Below are 22,085 nucleotides of genomic sequence, written 5' to 3'. Positions count from 1 at the left end.
AAATTCACTAGAAAATTACAATCACAATCGACAAAAAGTATGCATAATCACAATTTTTACTTCAATCAAAAATAGGTCTGCGCACAGTATGTACTTCATACTAACGTAATTCTCATAAAATCATTGTAGTTGGTGTGCTATACATTTACATATATATATATATATATAAATATACATACTATACTTACTATGCTCTACTATCGTTCTTTTTTAATTCATTAATAATACCTCCTTTCCAAATACTCACATGCATACATACGCCTTATATGTATCTGCACAATATGTATGCATGGTAGTATATAATATATATATATAAATTTATATTTATATAAATATATATGCATACAAATATAATTATATATATATAATATATTAAATTAAATCTATATATATATATATAAATTAAATCTATTAAATCCATGTAGTTTCTTTTTATCGCAGCCACACTAAACTGACTTCAACCTGTATTTCTCTTCCCACTTATTGTTTCCATTTTACTTTCTCTCTTCAATATTAAAGGTAATAGGCGGCGAGTTACAAGAACGCTTGATACCGGTTCCCTATAGCAAGAGCAACACTGATCAAGCTGTAAGCCTTTCTTCATTTTATCTAAATTTATGTACACAACGCCAAGACAAACTAGAAATTAAAACTCCGAAATAATTAAAAAAGCGCGCGGTCGTGGCCGGGTTTGAAATAAGTCCGATCTTAAGATATATGATACCCTAGGAATGAAATCTGGAAAGGAATATTCTATGCCTGCTTGAATATGGATAAAAAATAATTTTTTATTCAGTATTATCAGATCATCTCTATGTCTGTATGTATATATGCATGCACTCACTTCCGTTTAAATCATTGATTTCTAACACTTTCTGTAGAAAAAAAAAGTTGACATTTGTATTTTTAAATTGAATAAGGAGCAGTTTTTAAATAATTGATGGGGTCTATACTTTATACAATAATATAAATATATATATTGTGTTTTTTATATTGGAGGAAAAAAGGTTTCTAATTGCTATTATTTCCAACTGTCTGTATAGTTGACATAAAGTGCAGAAGAGTTTCGGCATGCCGAAGGCTCACAAGTTGATTCATAAAGCTGTTGGAGTAGGCTATCTCAAGGATCGCTTTACATATGTAGAAATGAAAATAATTTTCGTTAATATGCTTACTACTTATATATAAATTATGCATAAATATTAAAAAAAATGGCATGTCTGTATCAAATAACCTGATCTTATCGCGTAAGATAAAGAACCTACGCCTTGCATGCTGCTGTTCAGTTAAAAAAATAGAAATATTTCCTATGATTAACATATATGTTATATCTCATATTGTTGCCGTAATCTTTAATATATAGGTATATACATATATCATACTGTGTCCGAGCTGAGATTGACTTTTAGTTTTAAACTAAGTGTTTTGGGCGATGTCACATATTCAAGTTTGAACTGAGACGTCAGACATATTCAACAAAATTAAGTGCTTGTGTAATATAATTTGATTTTTTTCGGTTCGGTTTTTAGATTTTTCCTCGCTAGTTTCAACGAAAACTGCATGTTTTTTTTTAACATTTTCATTTCTATTTTGCATGCTCTTGCATTTAACTATATCGATTCATTCTCTTGCCTTTAATGTCCGTCCGTATTTTGATTTTTTCTACAGGGCCTGTTCTTGATTTCGATTCGGTTTGAACACAAATAAATTAAGTTCCGAAAAGTTCGATTAGAATCTAAATCTAGAACAGGTGCTTACCTTTGCATTTTGTGTACACATGCATATATGTAGATGATGTTCACTTGACTGCAATCGTTGTATATAAGTACATACATATATGAAGATTTTTCTGAGAAAACTAACGAAACTATCAGTAAATCTCGGTAAATTTAACCTACATACATCTGCCGATGTCTGCTTTTGATAGTTTCCCAGTTTTTATACACACGCCGCACACACATTCATCGCTGTGTTTATGTTCTGTTCGTTTTTCCTTTGTTTTTTGCCCTTAATATATGTATATACAAACATGCGCATATGTATATGTGTTTGCATTTGATTTTTTCAGTTAGACTGATAAAAAAAGTGTATTTTTCCTTATACTGTTGTTTCTGTCTATCTTGTCACTGTTCTCGGTGTTGTTCTTTTCTTTCTACTTGACTTGCGCTTAGATTCGTGTGGTGAACGCCTTCCGGCAAGGTCTTGACGCCCGTTACGGGGAGCACACCAATACTTCGCTGGCCGAGGTGCTGCGTAAGCAGACTTCGCTGAGCAAACGCCTTTCGGAGACATCTTCCATTGATTACGCCGATAATATACCCGATGAGCTGACTATTCCCGAAATAGATGTTGAGCGGTTATCATCCCACAGTCACACTGAAACTGCTGTTTAAGGCCAAATACAGTCTCCACTCACAATCATCCACATCCCCACTTACACCTACCTATAGATACTTGTGAACTTACATATATATAAATACACGGTTACATCATATTGAGCATTAATATCTTGAAATAAAAGCAGAAACAATGGAAATTATTCTTACAACTAAAACAGAAAAAGTACAACTAGTGCACACAGTATTGTATGTTCTCAAATGGATTTTCAAGCTTATATTAAGGAGGAGTCTTGCTTGACACAGCCAAACCAACAGCAAGTTTCAGAACTATTCTTCGTAAAATATATGCGGATATTTGTAGGTTTTTTGGGGCTGTGGGACACGTAGACACCTGCCACAAGGACTTCAAATTATTTGGAGAAATGATACAATATACTAGCCGTACTAATTCATAGTTACATACTAGTTACAATAAAGAGAAAATAAATACACATAAATATACACATACATGTGTAAGGAACAAAACTAAATTCGAGTGGCCTAAAGATACTAAAAGTTGAAATAACTATTAAAGAAACACATGCGTAACATCGCCATTACTCTCCAAATTCACCCGACCGATACACTGGACACAGAGACGATTAAAAACTAAGTGCGTTAAAGCCAAGTCGCCTATACTTAAGTCATTATTATATTATTATTACATACATATACATATAAAGAATAAATAAATGATCAAAAACGAATTTGTTGAATATAATCATTTCACAATGAGTTGGACACCAAAATATAGATAAAAGAAATGCAATGTATAAATTTAACACTAATTTTTCAACAACAGTATGTACTTACAAATAACCCTATATTAATCTTATTTACAAATTGCGAATGAGTGATGGGAATTCTACTTATGCCCTTTAGAAACTTAATTCTTTTGCTAATGCTGATGCCCAAATGTGATGACTAGCGGCAGTAAGGCACCGCATATCATGATAATAAGCTCGCTGTACCGCAGGCCTTGCACATTATAAGATTGAGCCGATCCATTGGCAGATGAGTCATTGGCTGCAGCCTCTCGAGATTCCTCTATAACATGGTAGTCATATTGGCCGGGTCCGCCTTTTCGGTTTGGATGACCACTGTGCCCGCCCTGAGTTAATTCAGGCAATACGTGAACTGTTGCAACGTACAAAAAGGTTCCGGCGGAAAATAACATGGCAATTCCAGTGGCATTTACCGAATTAAGTGTCTCCTTTTGTTCTTGCCCAATGCCAAAGTAAGTGAGGAGCGTAAGCAGTGGTGCGGACAGAGAGAATATACCAAGGTGCTTCCGGATCTGTTGTCGTTCAACTTTTTCATGCAGCAAAAAGCTGACTAAGCCAAATGCAGCCGGAGCCTTGTGCAGCATAATAGCTAGAAATACAATTATTTCTACATCCTGGTGACTTGTTGTTGCCGCTGCACCCAAAGCAACTCCATCAGCTAAAAGGTCGAGAGGTAAGTGTTTAATTAGATGAACCAATAAACGAAAAATTCCTACCTGCAGCATGCACCACTAGTCCGAGGGTAGCCGTAATATTCTTGTCATTTTCATTTCCTTTGTTGGTTTTTCGTTGAGAAACTTGGTCCACAAGCATCATAAAAACAAACCCCAGCACAAGGGAAAGTCCGATTGTACGCGAGTAATCATGTGGCTTGATCATGCCGGCTGACAATTGGGATGTGTTTGCATCTGTTTGAGGTCGCGGGGTGTCCATATATAAGGAACGTATACCCTCTGGTATAATAACTGTGAGGGCTGTGCCCACCAACAAGCCAGCGCCTAGTACCGTGACAAATTTTAATTTTTCCTTAGTTTAAGAAAATCAAGAAGTTAATGTAGTTACATGTATTTATTAGTAAGTTATATTATGCATACCTCACTCAATTTCATAACCAGGGGTATACTTCCAGATAGGTAGGATCCAACTAGCATCACAATTACCAACAATATAAGAATAATCGTCTCCTCAGCCATGTTCCGTTTCGGTGCAGTTTGTTTTTATATGTTTGCCAACTCAACTATTTGTTGTTTTTTTATAGACTTGGTATTTTATAAACTTGGTATTTTATAAACGATTTATTAGTATCTTTTTGCTATCAGCATACGGTCATACTGGTACAAAAATGACTAAAATTTGAGATAATGAAAATGACGAAATATCTATATACAATGTACAAAATAACATTGTACTAAGCTGTCTTAACATTAACTATATTAATTAGGACTGTAGTAAGCTTATACTGATAAACTGGTACTGGTGGCCGATGACTTTTCACCAAATCACTATGCCATCACTATAGTGAATACTCAAGTGGTTGGGTACATTAAAACTTGTGAACAGTTGTGAACATTGACGATGTTATCGATGTTTTGCAGCTTTTAGGCATTAAAAACATTAGCAGAGTAAGAAGACGATGTTAAAACGCAATATTGCATTAATAATTAATAATAAGATCAAAACAGTGCTTTTACAAATATGAAGATACTGAAAAATATATAAATAAGCGTAAATATATCCTAGTTAAGTATGTATGTGCCTGTGTATGTTTATATTTATTTACATTTGAGTTGCTACTGCTTTCCATTTTTTAGAAGAAATTTTGCAAATAGCTAAGTCTGTGACGTATATACTATGTAGATATTCCATACAATTGCATAAACGCAAAGCCCTTAGTGCCTACGTTTGTTCACGCATAAATTGGTGTAATCTGTGTATATAAATATGTAAATACTACAATCCCTGGACATAGTTTCAATATTTGTTTAAAGGAGAAGATACGGTATAAAATAATTATGATCAAACAAATCACAAAAGCTAATAAGGTTACTATAGCTGTGCATTTTTAAACTAAATGCCTCAAGAAAATTACGTATCTTTTGTCTTTTACTTTCCTGTAAGGTGTACAATGGGTAATTGTCTGAAAATAAACAGTCCCGATGACATTTCACTTTTGCGAGGCAGCGAAAGCATTAGCGGGCTGGATAGCGGACCGATGCAAATTTACCAGGTAAGCCAGGTAAAAATATAAACAGTTTTCTAAATAATCATGTATTCTATTATCTAGCATGAACCTTTGCCGCAAATATTTTATCCAGCGTCCTCTGCCAGCCATAGCGCAGCCTCTGCCACAAACATGTCGGAGGAAGATCAGATTAAAATAGCAAAGCGCATTGGACTCGTTCAGCACTTGCCAATTGGAACTTATGACGGCAACTTGAAGAAAGCCCGCGAGTGTGTCATTTGCATGGTTGAATTTTGCGTGGATGAGGCTGTGCGTTATCTGCCTTGCATGCACATCTACCACGTGCACTGTATCGACGACTGGTTGATGCGTAGTCTCACCTGTCCAAGCTGCTTGGAGCCCGTCGACGCTGCCCTGTTAACCAGCTATGAAACAACATAGCGCACTGTATCGACTCGCTGTGCGTAAGCGCTTTTAAAATTAATAATCAAAAGGAAACTAAGCGGGTCAGGGTGAAGGCTTGACCAATGCTTTCCGGGGGACTACTATATTATTATTATAAGCGGTTCAACATTACCTTTTTAGTTGTTTAACGAATAATTAATATCAATGAAAAAGTCGGTGTACATAAATACATAAATCTAATTCTATAAAAAAGGAGAACATATATAAAATATAGACGTAATTTTTACATAATTATATTACATATGTAGCGTATTGTCAATAATTAAAATAACTAATGCAGTCTTCATAACTTGTAATTGAATTCCTGCTTTTCAACAAGCAATAATTATACTTTGACTTGTCGTTTATAAACTCACCAGCTTTGCTTCTATATGGTCCTGACTGACTGATTGGTGATCCGTGCCCAAGCCGTAAGAGCTAGGAGACTGTAGTTACCTTATAAATTGAAGGTACACGTTAAGACGGGGTTTCGGGAAATTTAACTTGCACTCGCGGAGCATACAGTCATACAGCCAAATACATATGTACATACATATATATATATATATATATATATATATATATATATATATATATATTGAAATGTTATACCTTTTTGAATTCGTAGGGATCCCTACTATCAATCTGCATTCAAACATTTTACAAATCGATGGGTTAAAAAAAGTGGTTGACCAAAAACCGATTCGTTTGTAAAGTCAACCTTTTTTGAAGATTTTTTTTGAATATCTCGGCCAAATAGTGTTCGATTTGGGAATTTTATACCATTTTCGACTCGTATATATATATATATATATATATATATATATATATATATATATATATATATATATACATACATACATACATATATATATGTACATACAAACATACATATATGTACATACATCATACATACAAACATATATATATACATACAAATGTTCTCACGTACATATATTATGTACTTACATATACATACAAAAAAAAACACACAAACCAAAAAAAACAAAAAAAAAAGCCAAAAAAAGCTACACCACTAGCTAAGCACGAAAAACCGCAGAGCCCACTTGAATTCTTGAGAATCGAGGAGGAGGGCACTTGGCAGAAATTCGTTTTATTTAAATTTGCAGCACAGTGAAACATATAAGCATGGCCTGCGTTTGGTATTAGAAAACAGACATACGTGCATACATACATACATAAATTCATACATACATGCATGCATACACTAACACATACATGCCCACACACACACACACATACTTATATATATAATATTTATATTCGATCAGCTTAAAGCATAAATGGAGAAATTAAACAAAGATATGCTGCGCTTTCTAAACTAGCCTGGGGTAAGCGTGCTCTGGCAAATTGACAAATGGCAATATTTCAGTAGGAGTTCCATATTCCTTTTGATAAATTGAAAATGAACGTGAAAATGCGCGCTGCGTTTGCGACCCACCCAGCCATAAGGGATGCCCGACTGAGCGGCGCAGACGCGATTGACGAACGAACCTATGAAACAAGGCACCAGTATTGAGTAACAGGCTGTGAAAAGCACGACGAGGTCCTTTTCCATTATTGTTTTTAAAACCTGTTACCAAATTAAAGTAAATAAAACGTTCAATATAAAAAATAATTTATATACTTTTAAGATGGACGTGGCGTTGAAAAGACTGCGCTTAACATCCAAAGGTGTAGTTATTTTGGCAATTGCACTAATAGCGTGCCAACAAGTGGCTGGCGGTGAAGTTCCCAGAGGCCCTAGGAAAAACAACAGTGAGCTTCTGTATCCTAAACATAAGGAACTTGCTATCAGCCGGAATACATTTCTTGGTTGGTATTTATAAAGGAAATATACATACACAAATACAAGTCTCTTCATTTTAACTCTGCTCACAGAAAGAGTTCCTCCACTGTAGGAGAACCGATAATTTCAGTATTTTAAATCTAAAAAATTGATTAAATTATAGCAATTGTACAAGTATTTAAGCCGGTCGCAATGGACTAAGGAACTCTATAACACATTGATTTTTCTCATAGTATACCTCTATACATAAAACTGTTTGTCCTCACTGGCTGTTTGATTGGTGACCAACGGTAAGCCGAAGCAGTAAGAGCTTGGAAGCCGATATTTTAACTACAGTTACTTTATGTGATGGAGGTGCACGCTAATTTCTTAATACCCCTTACAATGTACCTCTATCATACAAGTATCTCCATCAAAAGTACAAATTCAGCTTCGTAGCTCTTACGGCTTAGGTTTTTCCTTTGGTCACCTATCAATCAGGCATGTAAAACAGTTTTATAAATAGAGATGAGCCAACATAAATTTAATTTAAAATTTAATTCGACCGTCTCTAGGAAATGATATACGTCTGATGTACCCCAGCAGTTATGAAAAGAGATATACCCCTACATATTCTGGTCCAAGCATAACGTAAGTCATCTGCATCTGATCAGAATTTAACAATAACGTGTTGTACACACTTCCAGCCGTCCTTTGTCATTAAATAGAAATGTGTACCGAAAAGGATGTATCCGTCGTAATGGTGCTTGTGACAATCGCCCGAGTGACTGTTGTTTCAGTAGTTCGTGTAGGTGCAATTTGTGGGGGAGCAACTGCCGCTGCCAACGCATGGGACTCTTTCAAAAGTGGGGATAGATCAACCTGGTGAAATCAAACAAGTTTAAATATGAGCAAATTTATAGATTAATACATATATATACCATACATTAAGTAAATATGATATGTATAATTTTAACCATTATATTTCTTCATACATTTAGCCATATTTACCAACTGCTTGTCAATTAAATAAACAAAATCGCATTACAACTGCATATGTTTTTTAAAGAAGACATTCTAATTGGCTATTACTAAAAAATAAAAAGATATACTTTCAAATTGTCACAAATATTGGGCTTAGCTTCGAATGTCACCTTAATCTGAATTTAAATACAGTTTCAGCCCACAACTTGCATATGTATGGTTGTTCAGTAACCTCTTCTTTTATTGTAACGACTTTTGTATATGGGTATACATATGTGTAACATGTCAGCAACCGGCTGATTTAATCATCGAAACTAGATGAAAGCAAGAAATTTGCAGCCAGTTCCTCATCTTTTTCACATGCAAAGTAAGCTTGCAATACAAGGGCTTCCGGAAATCCTAGTGCCTTGAGCTGCAAAATATTGAATATTGAAAAAAAAGTCAGTTAAAGTTGGGTGGATTCACACCATACCATATAGTAAAATGAAGTAGTCATACAAAGATATTAAAAAAATTTCGAAAGACTTAAACTATAAGCGATAGGTATTTCAAATTTCTTCGCAAGCCAGACATATATATCTCAGAAGTTTTTATACCCTTGCAGAGGGTATTATAATTTTGTCGTGAAATGTGTAACGCATAGAAGGAGACATCTCCGACCCCATAAAGTATATATATTCTTGATCAGTATCAACAGCCGAGTTGATATAGCCATGTCCGTCTGTCCGTCTGTCTGTTTCTATGCGAACTAGTCTCTCAGTTTTAAAGCTATCTTTATGAAACTTTGCAGAATTCCCTCTTTCTGTTGCACGCAGCTCATATGTCAAAACCAGCTGGATCGGACTACTATATCATATAGCTGCCATAGGAACGATCGGTCGAAAAGTAGGTTCTTGTATGAAAAACATTTTTGTTTATAAAGTTATCTTGACTAAACTTTGTATTTATTAGTTTTACTACGCTCCCCATATATATGCAAAATCCTATTAAGATCGGGCAACTATATCATATAGCTGCCATAGGAACGATCGGTCGAAAATTATGCTGTTGTATGGAATTTTTTTTGTTTTTCAAGATATCTTGACCAAACTCGGCATTTATTAGTTTTACTATGCTCCCTCCACTTATGCAAAATCTTATTCACATCGGGCTACTATATCATATAGCTGCCATAGGAACGATCGGTCGAAAATTAATTGTTGTATGGAAACCTGTTTTGTTTTTCAAGATATCTTAACCATACTCGGCATTAACTATTTTCCCTGTGCTTCTTAGATACGGGCAAAGCACTATGAGCATTTTGAAAAGGTTGGGTCTGCAAGGGTATTAAATCTTCGGTGTGCCGAAGATAGCACTTCTTTCTCGTTAAATTTCTAATTACTTTCAACATATAGTTTTTTTTAAATGAATTATTAATGATTTTTAATATGTATTCCTCAATTTGTCACTCTGATAAAAGTTGCTAACATAGAGTAACAAGATACCTGATTTCGTAAAAAACAAAATATAAAAAAAAATTCCTCAATTGTACGTCTTTTTGGTTAACAACAAAAGCGTTCATCACCGTTTGGAACAGTGGTACGTACCCGCTCTATAGCTTCTTGATCTTGTGGTGTTAGACGAATAGTGCCTAGGCTTTCTGTTGGTACATTTCTTTCCGCCGAAACAGAACCATCTCCTTCTGAGGCAACCGCTAAAGGCTGGTTTTCTGACCCAGCAGCAGAACGTTGGCCCTCCGTAGTTGCCGCTTGGATTGCCGATGACGTCAAATTTTCTGTTCGACTTGAATTTGACTGTGCTCGACCAAGTCGTTGTGCGTTGGCGCCCACCTCATCTTCGAGGGGCTGATTTAACATATTCAGAAACGCATCTTGGTTTTCAGAAATTAGTTGCAGAAGAGCTGGGTTTGTTTGGCCAATCTAAGATAACAAATTAAAAATATGATTAAGAGTGGTATTAAGGGCGGTATTCCACATACCTGTTGTAGAACAGCATGTAAAAGATGCGGATTTTGGTATATCAGAGAGCGCATCTGTAGGAATTGTGGCTGACTGCGTAAAAATTCAAATGGGTCTAAAAAAGGAAAGGTTATTCGAACGATATATGTACATATAATGAAATGTATTTACCAGCGGCTGATTCAGCCGGTAAATCGCTTGCAGCACCCTGATGTATATTAGATGCTCTTGAAGATTCCTCGTCGTCTCCTGGAGTAAACAAGTTCTCCTCCTGGGGAATGCCGGTAATCAAATATTCTACAGCGCGCTCAGGATTATTAAAGCTGGCTGCCATTGCGCGTTCAACTTGCTCCCGGGGATAACCCATTTCAACCATTGAGGCAACAGTACGATTAAATTCCTCACCCATTAGTAAATTTGATTCGGCACGTGTTTGCAATGACGCATTGGCCAGCTCACCAACTAAATCAATGCTTGAATAGTCGGTGGTAGAGCCTGTGGCTGCAGCTGGTGCTGGAGATCCAGCTCCGGTACTTCCTACTTCTCCCCCAGCTTCACTTGTCATTTTCTTAGTCTTTGTTCCCTTTTCAGACGATGAAGATTCATTTACTTGTACAGCAGGCTTACTTTCCACCAGTGGCTCATCTTTTGTGGATCTTTCTGTCGTCTCCTTGACTTGTTTCCGAGGTTGCTGCGACGAAACTGCATCTGTATTTGTGTTGTTGCTGCTGCTACTGCTAGATCCGCTAATATCTCGTGTAAGCATCACCACAATGAACTTTTTCTCATCGACTTTGTATGAACTGATTGTTCGCTCATCTGTCAGAATGACGCCTTAAGAAAAAAAAAATATACATACACACATACATACGAATACTGTGAATATCAACAAACAAGACAGTTACGTACCAGCATAAATCAGTTTTTGTTTCTCCACGAAGTATTCGGCACCACGTTCATTAAAAATTTGTTTTTTGAGTTCTAAAACCTACAGGAGATATGAATACAGTTGCATGTATGTATGTATATACATATGTAAGATAGACATTATATATAAAAAAATGAAATTTACCGTTTTCTCTGGGTCAAAGTCAATTGTGAAGGTTTGCTGCTGCAGGTTCTTTACGGTGATAATCATTTTATATATTTTTTTTTAGCAATAATTCGTTATTTTTAATTATTTGCTTTGCTCTTTTTTTTTTCTCACAAAAATGTTTGTCATCGACACTAGGGGTGGCCTAAAATATAAATATCGAATAGAGGGAAACGATATTTCCGTGAAGACTAAATTCTATTTTCTCTTATCGATGTTTTCATATTTATCTGTGGTCATATATGGGCTATTTACAGTTAAGTTGCAGTTGTATTTCTGTGCAAATTGAATTCATTTTTGGCAGCAAAGTAATAACAGACGTATAAATGCCGATAATAATCAATAAGCACACTACAATTACATATGTTGTACAGCAGTCAATCGAAATGCCGAGTAATAATATTTTATTGGCTTGACTAGAAATAATTTATGATGTACTTTAATGTAGGATCACTAACCAAATAACATATAGACCGGACAAACCGTACTTTTGAGGGTGACATTCGATATTTCTGCGGCTGGTCCAAACTCGCCTTCGTTTTTGTTCGGGTTCGAGACATGCCCGCATGCTCTCAGAAGCAAGAGAGTAAGAATACATATGGCCTGTGTCGGGGAACGGCAACGCTGTCTTTTTACTCGCTCACTCTACAAGAAACTGCTGTGGCTTACTCTCATCCATATGATTTGTGCGATAGAACGGCATCGCTGTTTTTTATCTCGCTCCCACTACAGGAAACTGCTTTGGCTTACTCTCAATGCTCTTTCAATTTGTCTATGTACCGTTTAAATGTTTGTGTGTGTATGTGTCCGCACAAGCAAAAATGCCCACAAATTCAATTTTTCTCAAAAATCGGTGGCATATCTTCCCTTTTGAGGGGACGAGTAATATGAAATAATGAAAGGGTTTGCCCCGTCGATGCGAAATTCTTTCATTTTAGCTCGTTCTTCTTCGAAAGGGTACCTAAGCGTTGGCATGTGTGCATTTAAAAGTTTTTGGACTTGCTATTCACGCATACTTGCGTATTTTGTATATGAATAGAAGCATTTATGCGCTTGTGTGCCTGTTGGTCCCTGCCTGCCTGTCCGATGCAAATTTGGCAATATTTTTGGACTTCTGAATTTCGAGCTCTGCGCACACACACACAGAGACACAAATGTGTGTGAATGGGCTGATCATGGGCGCAAAATTTAAAAATATTATTGGCACGCGTCTGACGCGCGCCCTTCTTTTTATGATTTAGGGTTTGAATTGATCAATGAATGTTGACCCCTTATTACCTGCAGCAGCCCGTTGGGCCGAAAGGGTCAACTTTTGGCAAACATCTGCACCTGCATATGTAGGTCAAGTGACTGATCACTTAACTAATTTTAGGAAATTTGTGTAAAAAATAAAATCTTTAAAATATTCAAATATACCAAATACAAAAAAGGAGCAATTGTATATTTATAGTGATAATAATTTTATTGTCTTAAAATATTTAGCTTTTTCATACATGAATTTGATCTGCACGTATTAAGGGGTCAACATTCATTGATCAATTCAAACCCTAAATCATAAAAAGAAGGGCGCGCGTCAGACGCGTGCCAATAATATTTTTAAATTTTGCGCCCATGATCAGCCCATTCACACACATTTGTGTCTCTGTGTGTGTGTGTAGAGCTCGAAATTCAGAAGTCCAAATATATTGTCAAATTTGGATCGGACAGGCAGGCAGGGACCAACAGGCACACATGCGCATAAATGCTTCTATTCATATACAAAATACGCAAGTATGCGTGAATAGCAAGTCCAAAAACTTTTAAATGCACACATGCCAACGCTTAGGTACCCTTTCGAAGAAGAACGAGCTAAAATGAAAGAATTTCGCATCGACGGGGCAAACCCTTTCATTATTTCATATTACTCGTCCCCTCAAAAGGGAAGATATGCCACCGATTTTTGAGAAAAATTGAATTTGTGGGCATTTTTGCTTGTGCGGACACATACACACACAAACATTTAAACGGTACATAGACAAATTGAAAGAGCATTGAGAGTAAGCCAAAGCAGTTTCCTGTAGTGGGAGCGAGATAAAAAACAGCGATGCCGTTCTATCGCACAAATCATATGGATGAGAGTAAGCCACAGCAGTTTCTTGTAGAGTGAGCGAGTAAAAAGACAGCGTTGCCGTTCCCCGACACAGGCCATATGTATTCTTACTCTCTTGCTTCTGAGAGCATGCGGGCATGTCTCGAACCCGAACAAAAACGAAGGCGAGTTTGGACCAGCCGCAGAAATATCGAATGTCACCCTCAAAAGTACGGTTTGTCCGGTCTATATGTTATTTGGTTAGTGGTAGGATGTTAGTAGCAATCATTAGAGTATCGTATAAAAAATGGTCTCTGGATTGATCCGGCAACGCCACGGTAACTGTCAATTGTAAATCTTATTAACTTCCGAAGCGATTTTTTTTGCGCATGCTCCGTGTTTCATACGCACACAGTCAGAATTATACAATACAAAATAAGTTTTTTCATCCGTTTTGAACAAGTGAAGACAAGCTTCATTTAGAATTGTTTAAATTGCAGATGGCAAAAATAGTTGTTTAAATATGCCTTCATTAAATTAAATTGAGAGGAGTTCATTTTAAATGTTTTTCGAGGACGATACGGTAACGGTTACAGCTAACTGTAATTAAGCAATCTAAATTTCATTCCAGAGTAGTAAGTTCGCCAAGTAACTAATCAATTGCAAAATACAACATTACGGCGAACATTGCGTGTTACACGTGTTTGGCACACTTTGCAAGCGGGTCGATAAAATAAGTGTCAAATTTGAAAGTGAAAATATGACTTTTAAAGTGAAAAAAAGTTTTTTGTGTGTATATATAAATAAGATATATATATATATATGTATACACAACATAACAATACACAACAATACAAATAAAAAAACTAAGCCTTAAAGAAATATTTACTATGCATAAAGATATGTAAACATATGTATATGTTTGCATATGTATATGCATGTATTTTATATATGTAGATACCATTTTTGAAAGTTGCACTGTTCGATTTAAGCTATATAAAAACATTGATTAATAATCACAAAAATATTGTATCGTTGGAAAATATTTGATGAAAGTAAAGCAATAATCATACAATGCTACTTAAACAATTAATTCAAGTGAACGGTCTATGGCTGCTTCTTTGCTTGATATTTTAAGTAAAAATCAAATATCAAAAATGTAATTTTCATAATATGCAATGTATGGTGCGAAAATATACGAGTATAGCAACTTAGATATGTGCGAGTTAAATTAACATAGGTCAGTATTTGGTATAACAGATAGTTGCCTGTTGCAAAAATGATTAATATATGAAATTTAAGATAAAAAGAAAAGCAAGAAGTAAATGTTTACCAGCAGCCCTATGCTCATTGAAAATCCTTGCAGACATATGATACACTATCGGGTATTGCCCGGCCTTGCCCGTGGAACGATTTGTGTGAAGTGTGAAACAATTCTGAAATGATTTTTCGTATAGATAGTTGGAAATGAATTTGAACACGAAATGTTACCTACAAAATTTTAACTGTCGACATAATTTGCTTTTACAGAAAGTCTTCTGATGTCGAGGAGGCCATAAGATGCCATACGTTCCTCCTGAGTTCAGACTGAAAAAGAAGAGTCTGAAGGCGAATCCGAAAATCTTGAATGATTTCAATGCGAGCACAGCATCATATATCTGGCTCAGCCTTAGTGTTTCAATAAAAGTGCAAGCTCAACATAAAACATGACGGTTAGTGGCGATCTACATATGTTCCATATAAAGTTGACCCTCATTTCATTAAGTTCTATTTGTTACAGCATTATGCCCGGGACGAATGCTATCATAATAACAAAAACGATGCCTTATCCACTGACAGCCGACCAATTAATAACAGCACCATCTATAATTATGATGAAGAGCATTCGGGTGCATATGCTTATGATGAGTATGGTGTTTCAGAAGAGTACTCTTCTGATGTGAATTGGCCTCGAGGTGATGATCACATGTTTGGAGATAGAAGCTTTAACCAGAACTATGCGCATTATACAGATGACTATGGCCCAGAAGAGCAGAATGTAGCTGGGGTAGCAACTGGGGAGTATTGGGACGAGAATATCGGCGCTCCAATTGATTATGGAGGCATTGATTATGGATATGGCTCAACTACACCAGTGACCAACAATGGGTGTGGCTCGTCAGCGAAATATTCAGATGATGTGCCAATTGAAGGTACGTACACCAGAAGAGGCAATCGCGTTGGTGTCTGCTTGCCAACCGCACCCGCGTCGTCGTCGACGATAATAATGGATAATTCGAAATATCGGATGTTACCGCACGCGGCTGCTTACCAGAATGTTCACGCTCAAAACAATCTGAATGGACATTCCGGCTATGCACCGAATGCTGGTTTAATAGACGAGAGAATAGGTAGTTTCATTAGTTTGCCAGCGGCGCCAATGCGGATGTTACCCGAGCCTCAGCAACGACCCAGCTCCTCACATCGATTATTTGAAGATAACAACTTAAAGTCAGATGCCTTCGGAAATCAAAACGTGCGTGGTAGCGTATCGGGTACACCCGGGTCAGCCAGAGGGACCAGCAGCTATGACGTGTTCTACCAAATGGCTCGACCCTACACATCTATGCTGCCGCTCGACTACACCGACTACTCTGAGTACGGTGGCAATTCTGATAACTTGTCAGCGTACAGTGACACGCCGCCAGTAAGCAATGCCCAGCACAAGTTGCAACAGCAGCGAAAAATCTCACTTATGATGGCAATGACAACAGCTTCTGTGATAGCATCTGGGGAGACAAGAGTACCGGTTCAGCACTCCAATAGGCGAATTGATAATTATTCAGTCTCGGCCACCAGTGGTGTAGTGCCATGTTGCGATCAAAATATCAGCATTTGTTCATCTTCCTCCTCCTCAGTTGCCTTTACCAACGCTACTACGATAGCTTTAGCACGGTGGTCAATAACAGACGCTCAGACAACTACTACGATGTCGACGACGACGACGACGACCACAACTAGAAAATTGCCTAAACTTCTCCCGACACCTGCTATACAGTATAAATCATCGCATGCCACTGGCACATCAGTTCCCGAAGTGATTTCAGAAACTACATTCCAATCCCAAGCGCAGCCTGAGAAAAATCATCGCGCAAAGCAGTTGCCAAAGTTGCCCGTGCCAAAAGCACAAGCTAATCTGAACTCAGTTTCTATTGGTTCAGAAATCAGTATCAACCGGACAGAATCGATGGTTTTACCATTATCAATATCTGTTAGCTCATCGCCAGAGAGATTGCCTGCAATACCAGATTCCGATCGGATGACTACCCTCATGGCCCCAAGTTCTCCTATGATATCAACGACAGCCATGGCCTTTGTTGATGGTGCCAATAATTTTTCCCACTCGGAGGAGAGTCAAACATTCACAAAAATGCATAATAGAACTCAGTTCCAGAACCATCAGAGCGAAGTGCCCAGGTCTGTCGACTCATTTAGATCTTGGCCACCAACTTCGATAGCCACCGAATCGCTTTCATTGTTTCAAAGTGAGCTTTCTAGCGACAAAAGCCAGCTAGATTTCACAGTACCCGCCAAACTCATTCAAAATATATCAACTGAATCCGCGCAATCCGAGCAAGAATCATCTTCAGCGGTCCCAACATCAAACCATCACCATTCGGCTTTCACAGAAACAGAAACAACAGTACCAATTGCTGCTTTAGGCGAAGCTAAGACATCATCATTTGACATATCTGATTACTTAAAACCTTATACATTTGATTCACTTAAATTTTCGACTCAAAATGATCACACCATGATCCCTACTACCGCAAGGACCACTTTCGACACATACGTAAGTGGTAGGGAGGTTTCGTTGGACTCATTTAAACTGACATCACTGGAATCCCAAATGCCAAATTCGATTACCTCATGGACGACTAGCCCCATTAACATTGAATCATCACTGTTAAGCGGTGATGCTGTTGCCGCCGTTTTAACGGCACCAAAAGAGGAAATGGTCATAACGCCGCTAAGTGAGTCTTCATCCACATTGTCGTATTTACCAAGTAAACCGATCTTACCAATCCCGTCAACAATGGAGGTTAAAAAGTCTGACCAATTTGCAGCGACGAGTGTTTCTCACGATACAGTCACAACTTTAAGCCACTTGAGTAACGTGTTCACAACAACTGTTATTGCGTCTAGTCCTTCGACAATAGGCATCACAAACACTAGTCCAGCTACAGTTTCTACGCCAGCGTCAATTATTGTTGATTTACCTACGCTATCGTACGTTGATTATATGAAAAAGTTTGAACTTCCAGAACTACCGCCAATTCTGGATATTTGTAGTGACGAGACAACAGCAGTTTTTCCAGAAACAAGTACTACAGATAGCGTTACTGCTACTACAGATGCAGGGCTTCGGAAATTCAGTACTAGTGGATTTGCGGAGACAGAAACACTTAAAAGTACAGCAACATTGCCTTCCCATACTCATCCCCCAGAATCAATCACACACTGCGAGCACGAGTGTAAAGAATTTGGAGTACAAAGCTATCAGTCTAATCAATATCAAAGCGAAATTCCTACCTGGCTGCCAAACCTAGTTCCGATAAATACTGTTTCCACTCATGCTGATATGAACAAATACCATGAAATAATTTCAACCGAAGCAAAACTCGAGCCACAAATATCAGAATCTTTACCGGATTATTTATCAAGCCACATAGACCAGCCATTAGAGAGCACAGTTTCAGCTTTCGATGACAGCTTTTACGATAGCTTTAATGTCGATTTATCAGCGCTAACGGCAACAATTGCACATATTGAAAGCGAGACGTGCTTAACTCCTGCTCTGAACCCAAACAGCAATGATACTTTGAATTATCTGCCCTCAGATCCATCAAGTAAGGCATACATGGATGTAAGGGAGACGGGTAGTTCAAATGAACTGAACGAGTCGTTCGGTTTTGGCCAAGGTGGATATTACAAGCCATCTCAAAAACAACAACAGCCGTGTGTGCCAGACGAAGCTCCACTTACACCTCAGAAAGCCAAAGTCGTTGCGTCGGCGGCTACCAGCGTCCTGGGAGGTCTGTCTAAGGGAATCAAGGGCGGATTGGATGGTGTGCTCAGCGGTGTTAGCTCAACGATGGAAGCAACTAAACAGTATCCAGCCAACAATAACAGTAAGAAAAGTTTTGGGTTTGGATTGGCCTCAAAATTGGTACCGAGTGTAGGAGGATTGCTTTCCAGCTCCAACAAGCAAGACCAACAGCAGGAAACAGCACCAACGACTTCCACCGACTCAACAGCGGACAGTACCCAACATATGCTCAACTCTAAAAGCACATCAAAGGGATATGATTATGTAAATGAAAACGATCACTTACCAGAGATTACAAATACGAATTCCAACACGGACGCAAGCGTCACTCTTAGCCCGACTATTGAGTATCTGGAAGAGTTACGGGTCAGTCAAAACAATGGTTCTGGGCTAAACAAGTCAAATCTAGACTATGACTACCTCGGGAATTATGAACCTGATAGTTCCGCAATAGAGGTGCTGGGATTTAGTGATGACTATAGGTACAATGAATATTCTGCACCGTATCAAACGACAGATGAGGGTCACGTTGACAGTATATACAGTTACACAGATCCATATAAACCAACTGTTGGTGCTGAGATGGCACTAGGATCGAACATGGTAGTTGATACAATTCCTTTCACTCAATATCAAACTTTAATGCCAGCGGGTAACTTACCTGCTGAACAGAAGACCTATATGCTTGAAACTGGAATCGGATCCGTAATCGAAACCGGTACAAGTAAATCCCAACCGGTAGCTTCAAAGATTGGTATAAAAAAAGACAGATCTAGCACCGTCGGCAGCACTGGTGGTATGTTAGGCTCAATTTTTGGTAAGGCTGCAGCAGCGGTACAGTCAGCTACGCAGGCGGTCAATCAGGGTGCCTCCTCTGTTGCCTCAGCTGTGGCTCAAAAAACATCGACACCATCTGCACATGTCACAACAGTTGGGCAAACCAAGCCTAGAGACGTGCCAGCCACAGCGTCTTCTAACCAAATTGCAACCCCAGTCTCGAGCATATCGTTTGTTTCTAACATTGGGCAAGAAGCAACGCGGGCAGCCAATACAATATCGATAACGAACGCGTCGGGAGCCATTGGATTTCACAGTGTTATGGACAATGATTATAACGAGCTAGTCACTAACCCGGACTCGGTGTCAAGCCAATATTCAACAGCTGGCGATGATTACGAGAATAGCAATACACACATGCTTGGTGACGACATGTCAGTGCATATGAATATCAATGATAATAAAGCATACTCTATCTACTATTCGGATGGTAATCAGATCCAGCAAATTGATACCAAAGACACGGCAGCAGTACACTCACCGATGCTGGGTAAAGTGATAGCTGGACAGAAGCTACTACCGGCGGTGCCGTCAGCAGGATCCACCGGCAAAAAACTGCCCACCATTAATGGTAAATCGGGTCTGCTAATCAAGCAGCAGCCAACTGAGATCTTTGATGATGAATCAGATGATGATCTCACTGAAGATTTTATGGGACATACCGATAAGGTTGACCATGAACCGAATTATTGCATCGATAGTGAGCAGGATGATTACTACATGGATCATCAGCAGACGACACCGTCAAGTCGAGGTGCAAATGATTATTATGAACACGTTAGCGCAGGTTATGACTATCGAGAGGATTTCTTTAATGAAGAGGATGAATATAAGTATCTTGAGCAGCAGACTCATCAGCAGCAGCAGCAGCAGCATCAGTATCAGCATCAGCATCAGCACCAATCACAAAAATTAATGCTCAGTCATAAGCAATCCTCATTAGACTATGTGGACGATGGACAAAACGACGATTTCTTGAACGAGACTTATCAAAGTGATGAAGACTGTGGCAATTATCTAGACGAAAGCTCGAGTGGTAGCGTTGGTATTGCCGAAGGACGTAAACTACAAGCGGAGGGTAACGGCTTCATTACCGGTACGACCACCAATGCCACTATGGGCATGAATACAACTCCAGCTATCGCCAATACTGCTGAGCATGCGTCGCTTCGTGCCAGCAAGGCTGCAGGCATTTGCCTGCAACTTGGAGAGGGTCACCAGCAAATTCAAAAACAGGACAGTATTATTATAGAAGAAGAAGAAGCAAGTCCGATAGATTTAAACAACGATCGCCGTGGCGCAGCACACAGCGACATGTCGCCTGAAGAAGACGCTGATGATGATGATCAACTGGCTGACCTGGTACCCACAGGAAGCCAGTCCCAAAAAAAGAAGAAGGTTCTGATGCGAGGCGAAACTGAAGAAGTTGTAAGCGGTCATATGCAGATGATACGAAAGCCTGAGATTACGGCCAAGCAGCGATGGCATTGGGCCTACAACAAAATCATAATGCAGCTAAATGTGAGTACCTGATTATATTAATATTATATTTTAAATTCTATTTAAAATTTGTGAAAAGCGTATAAATAATTTCATATTTAGAGCTTTAAAATTGAGTTTTGGAGCATTGGACAAGAATTAATCATACTGATTTTTGATAATCATATCTTATTTTATTGCTGTTTCTATACCCTCAACCCAATGAAAATGGGTAAAAAGGGTATTATGGTTTTGTGCAAATGTATGTAACAGGTAGAAGGATGCATTTCTTACCCAATAAAGTGTATATACTCTTCATCACAAGCAATAGCCGCCTTGATGTAGCCATGTCCGTCTGTCTTTCCGGCTTTCCGTCTGTTCGTCCATCTGTTCGTCCATGTGTCCGTCTGGCTGTCCGTCCGTATGTATGAACGCGGCGATCTCAGAACCTAAAAGAGCTAGAGCCTTAAAATTAGGCAATCGATAAAAATCGATATTGAAATCCCGTTTTTTAGCAAATCTCTTAGGTTTTCAGATTTGCTTAGTTTTAACCCAAACAGAAATTCTTTTCAAATTCATACTTCTTAGCTCTTACGAAGTCTGACGCTGTGCGGCATGACAACCAGAACTATGTATAGAGATAAGATAGTAGCGCCTGCCTTTAAAAGAGCCAATTTGACGTTGAGCATAACAATGAATATGCTTGACAATCTGAGCGAAGGGTACACGAATAATATTGATAAGCAGCGGCATTTACATAGTCGTTAATTAGGTGATGGTAGTACTTACACATGTATATGTGTCAAATATATGCATGCATATATACGCATGTACGCATATACGAGCATACATTGCGCTAATGCTTTTAAGGTCCAACAATTTGTTTTTGGTGTTTGCCAAGTTGTTGTGCCAGAACCACGCAGTTAGTGCAAAGTGTTTGAAACATCGCAATGAACTTGATATTCGGGTTGCTTAGCGATCGAATCGACAAAGAGAAGG

The 22,085-nt window shown here is 38.2% G+C and overlaps 6 protein-coding genes across 14 annotated transcripts in view; 4 read left to right on the top strand and 2 right to left on the bottom strand.

Annotated features, from left to right (window-relative positions):
• PMCA (plasma membrane calcium-transporting ATPase 3) overlaps window positions 1–3,085 on the top strand; it is a 29,052-nt gene extending 25,967 nt beyond the window's left edge. For 3 of the 4 annotated variants that reach the window (XM_064681627.1, XM_064681626.1, XM_064681625.1), the window contains 2 exons: window positions 520–588; window positions 2,172–3,085. In XM_064681627.1, coding sequence (XP_064537697.1) covers window positions 520–588; window positions 2,172–2,393 — 291 coding nt within the window. In that variant the 3' untranslated portion in view covers window positions 2,394–3,085. The remainder of the gene's footprint in view (window positions 1–519; window positions 589–2,171) is intronic. The other variant, XM_064681628.1, reaches the window with a different exon arrangement.
• Window positions 2,490–4,415, bottom strand: Zip102B (Zinc/iron regulated transporter-related protein 102B). Its single transcript, XM_064681633.1, has 3 exons — window positions 4,258–4,415; window positions 3,880–4,189; window positions 2,490–3,821 (listed from the first exon to the last, which is right to left on the bottom strand). Exons 1-3 carry the CDS (start codon window positions 4,354–4,356, stop codon window positions 3,277–3,279), a joined length of 954 nt encoding a protein of 317 aa, XP_064537703.1. The 5' UTR covers window positions 4,357–4,415; the 3' UTR covers window positions 2,490–3,276.
• Window positions 4,416–4,649: 234 nt separating this feature from the next.
• Window positions 4,650–6,099, top strand: Rnf11 (Ring finger protein 11). 4 transcript variants are annotated; one of them, XM_064681634.1, is made up of 3 exons: window positions 4,650–4,785; window positions 5,282–5,390; window positions 5,448–6,099. In XM_064681634.1, exons 2-3 carry the CDS (start codon window positions 5,289–5,291, stop codon window positions 5,784–5,786), a joined length of 441 nt encoding a protein of 146 aa, XP_064537704.1. In that variant the 5' UTR covers window positions 4,650–4,785; window positions 5,282–5,288; the 3' UTR covers window positions 5,787–6,099. The 4 variants fall into 4 exon arrangements, with proteins under 4 accessions (XP_064537704.1, XP_064537705.1, XP_064537706.1 ...); XM_064681635.1 differs by lacking the exon at window positions 4,650–4,785 and adding an exon at window positions 4,796–4,907; XM_064681636.1 differs by lacking the exon at window positions 4,650–4,785 and adding an exon at window positions 4,797–4,888.
• Window positions 6,100–8,777: 2,678 nt separating this feature from the next.
• Window positions 8,778–11,749, bottom strand: Rad23. Its single transcript, XM_064681580.1, has 6 exons — window positions 11,593–11,749; window positions 11,430–11,508; window positions 10,692–11,354; window positions 10,541–10,635; window positions 10,149–10,481; window positions 8,778–8,974 (listed from the first exon to the last, which is right to left on the bottom strand). The coding sequence occupies exons 1-6, from the start codon at window positions 11,656–11,658 to the stop codon at window positions 8,864–8,866; spliced, it is 1,347 nt and encodes a 448-aa protein (XP_064537650.1). The 5' UTR covers window positions 11,659–11,749; the 3' UTR covers window positions 8,778–8,863.
• Window positions 11,750–14,091: 2,342 nt separating this feature from the next.
• Window positions 14,092–18,983, top strand: LOC135427896 (serine-rich adhesin for platelets-like; the record flags this gene model as incomplete). The annotated part of the gene is made up of 4 exons (XM_064681618.1): window positions 14,092–14,316; window positions 15,212–15,393; window positions 15,462–15,636; window positions 15,694–18,983. Coding segments are annotated over exons 2-4 (3,471 nt in total), but the record flags the coding sequence as incomplete, so codon positions are not given.
• Window positions 18,978–22,085, top strand: part of unc-13 — a 28,057-nt gene continuing 24,949 nt past the window's right edge. For all 3 annotated transcript variants that reach the window (XM_064681572.1, XM_064681573.1, XM_064681571.1), the window contains exon 1: window positions 18,978–21,128. In XM_064681572.1, coding sequence (XP_064537642.1) covers window positions 18,996–21,128 — 2,133 coding nt within the window. In that variant the 5' untranslated portion in view covers window positions 18,978–18,995. The remainder of the gene's footprint in view (window positions 21,129–22,085) is intronic.

The sequence above is a fragment of the Drosophila montana genome, unplaced genomic scaffold (genome assembly GCF_035044405.1).
Source record: "Drosophila montana isolate Dmon_TW-CO22-7 unplaced genomic scaffold, ASM3504440v1 contig_2397_1, whole genome shotgun sequence".
NCBI lineage: Eukaryota > Metazoa > Arthropoda > Insecta > Diptera > Drosophilidae > Drosophila > Drosophila montana.
The sequence above is the reverse complement of the archived record's forward strand: the minus strand, read 5'-3'. Positions and strand labels throughout refer to the sequence as shown.

Coding starts and splice junctions, on each gene's coding strand:
- Zip102B (XM_064681633.1), bottom strand. CDS start 4,356: ATGGCTGAGGAGACGATTATTCTTATATTGTTGGTAATTGTGATGCTA. Junction 4,190..4,257: donor TGGTTATGAAATTGAGTGAG/GTATGCATAATA, acceptor TCTTAAACTAAG/GAAAAATTAAAATTTGTCAC. Junction 3,822..3,879: donor ACTAGTGGTGCATGCTGCAG/GTAGGAATTTTT, acceptor TCGACCTTTTAG/CTGATGGAGTTGCTTTGGGT.
- Rnf11 (XM_064681634.1), top strand. CDS start 5,289: ATGGGTAATTGTCTGAAAATAAACAGTCCCGATGACATTTCACTTTTG. Junction 5,391..5,447: donor GACCGATGCAAATTTACCAG/GTAAGCCAGGTA, acceptor TCTATTATCTAG/CATGAACCTTTGCCGCAAAT.
- Rad23 (XM_064681580.1), bottom strand. CDS start 11,658: ATGATTATCACCGTAAAGAACCTGCAGCAGCAAACCTTCACAATTGAC. Junction 11,355..11,429: donor ACAAAAACTGATTTATGCTG/GTACGTAACTGT, acceptor TTTTTTCTTAAG/GCGTCATTCTGACAGATGAG. Junction 10,636..10,691: donor ACCGGCTGAATCAGCCGCTG/GTAAATACATTT, acceptor TTCCTTTTTTAG/ACCCATTTGAATTTTTACGC.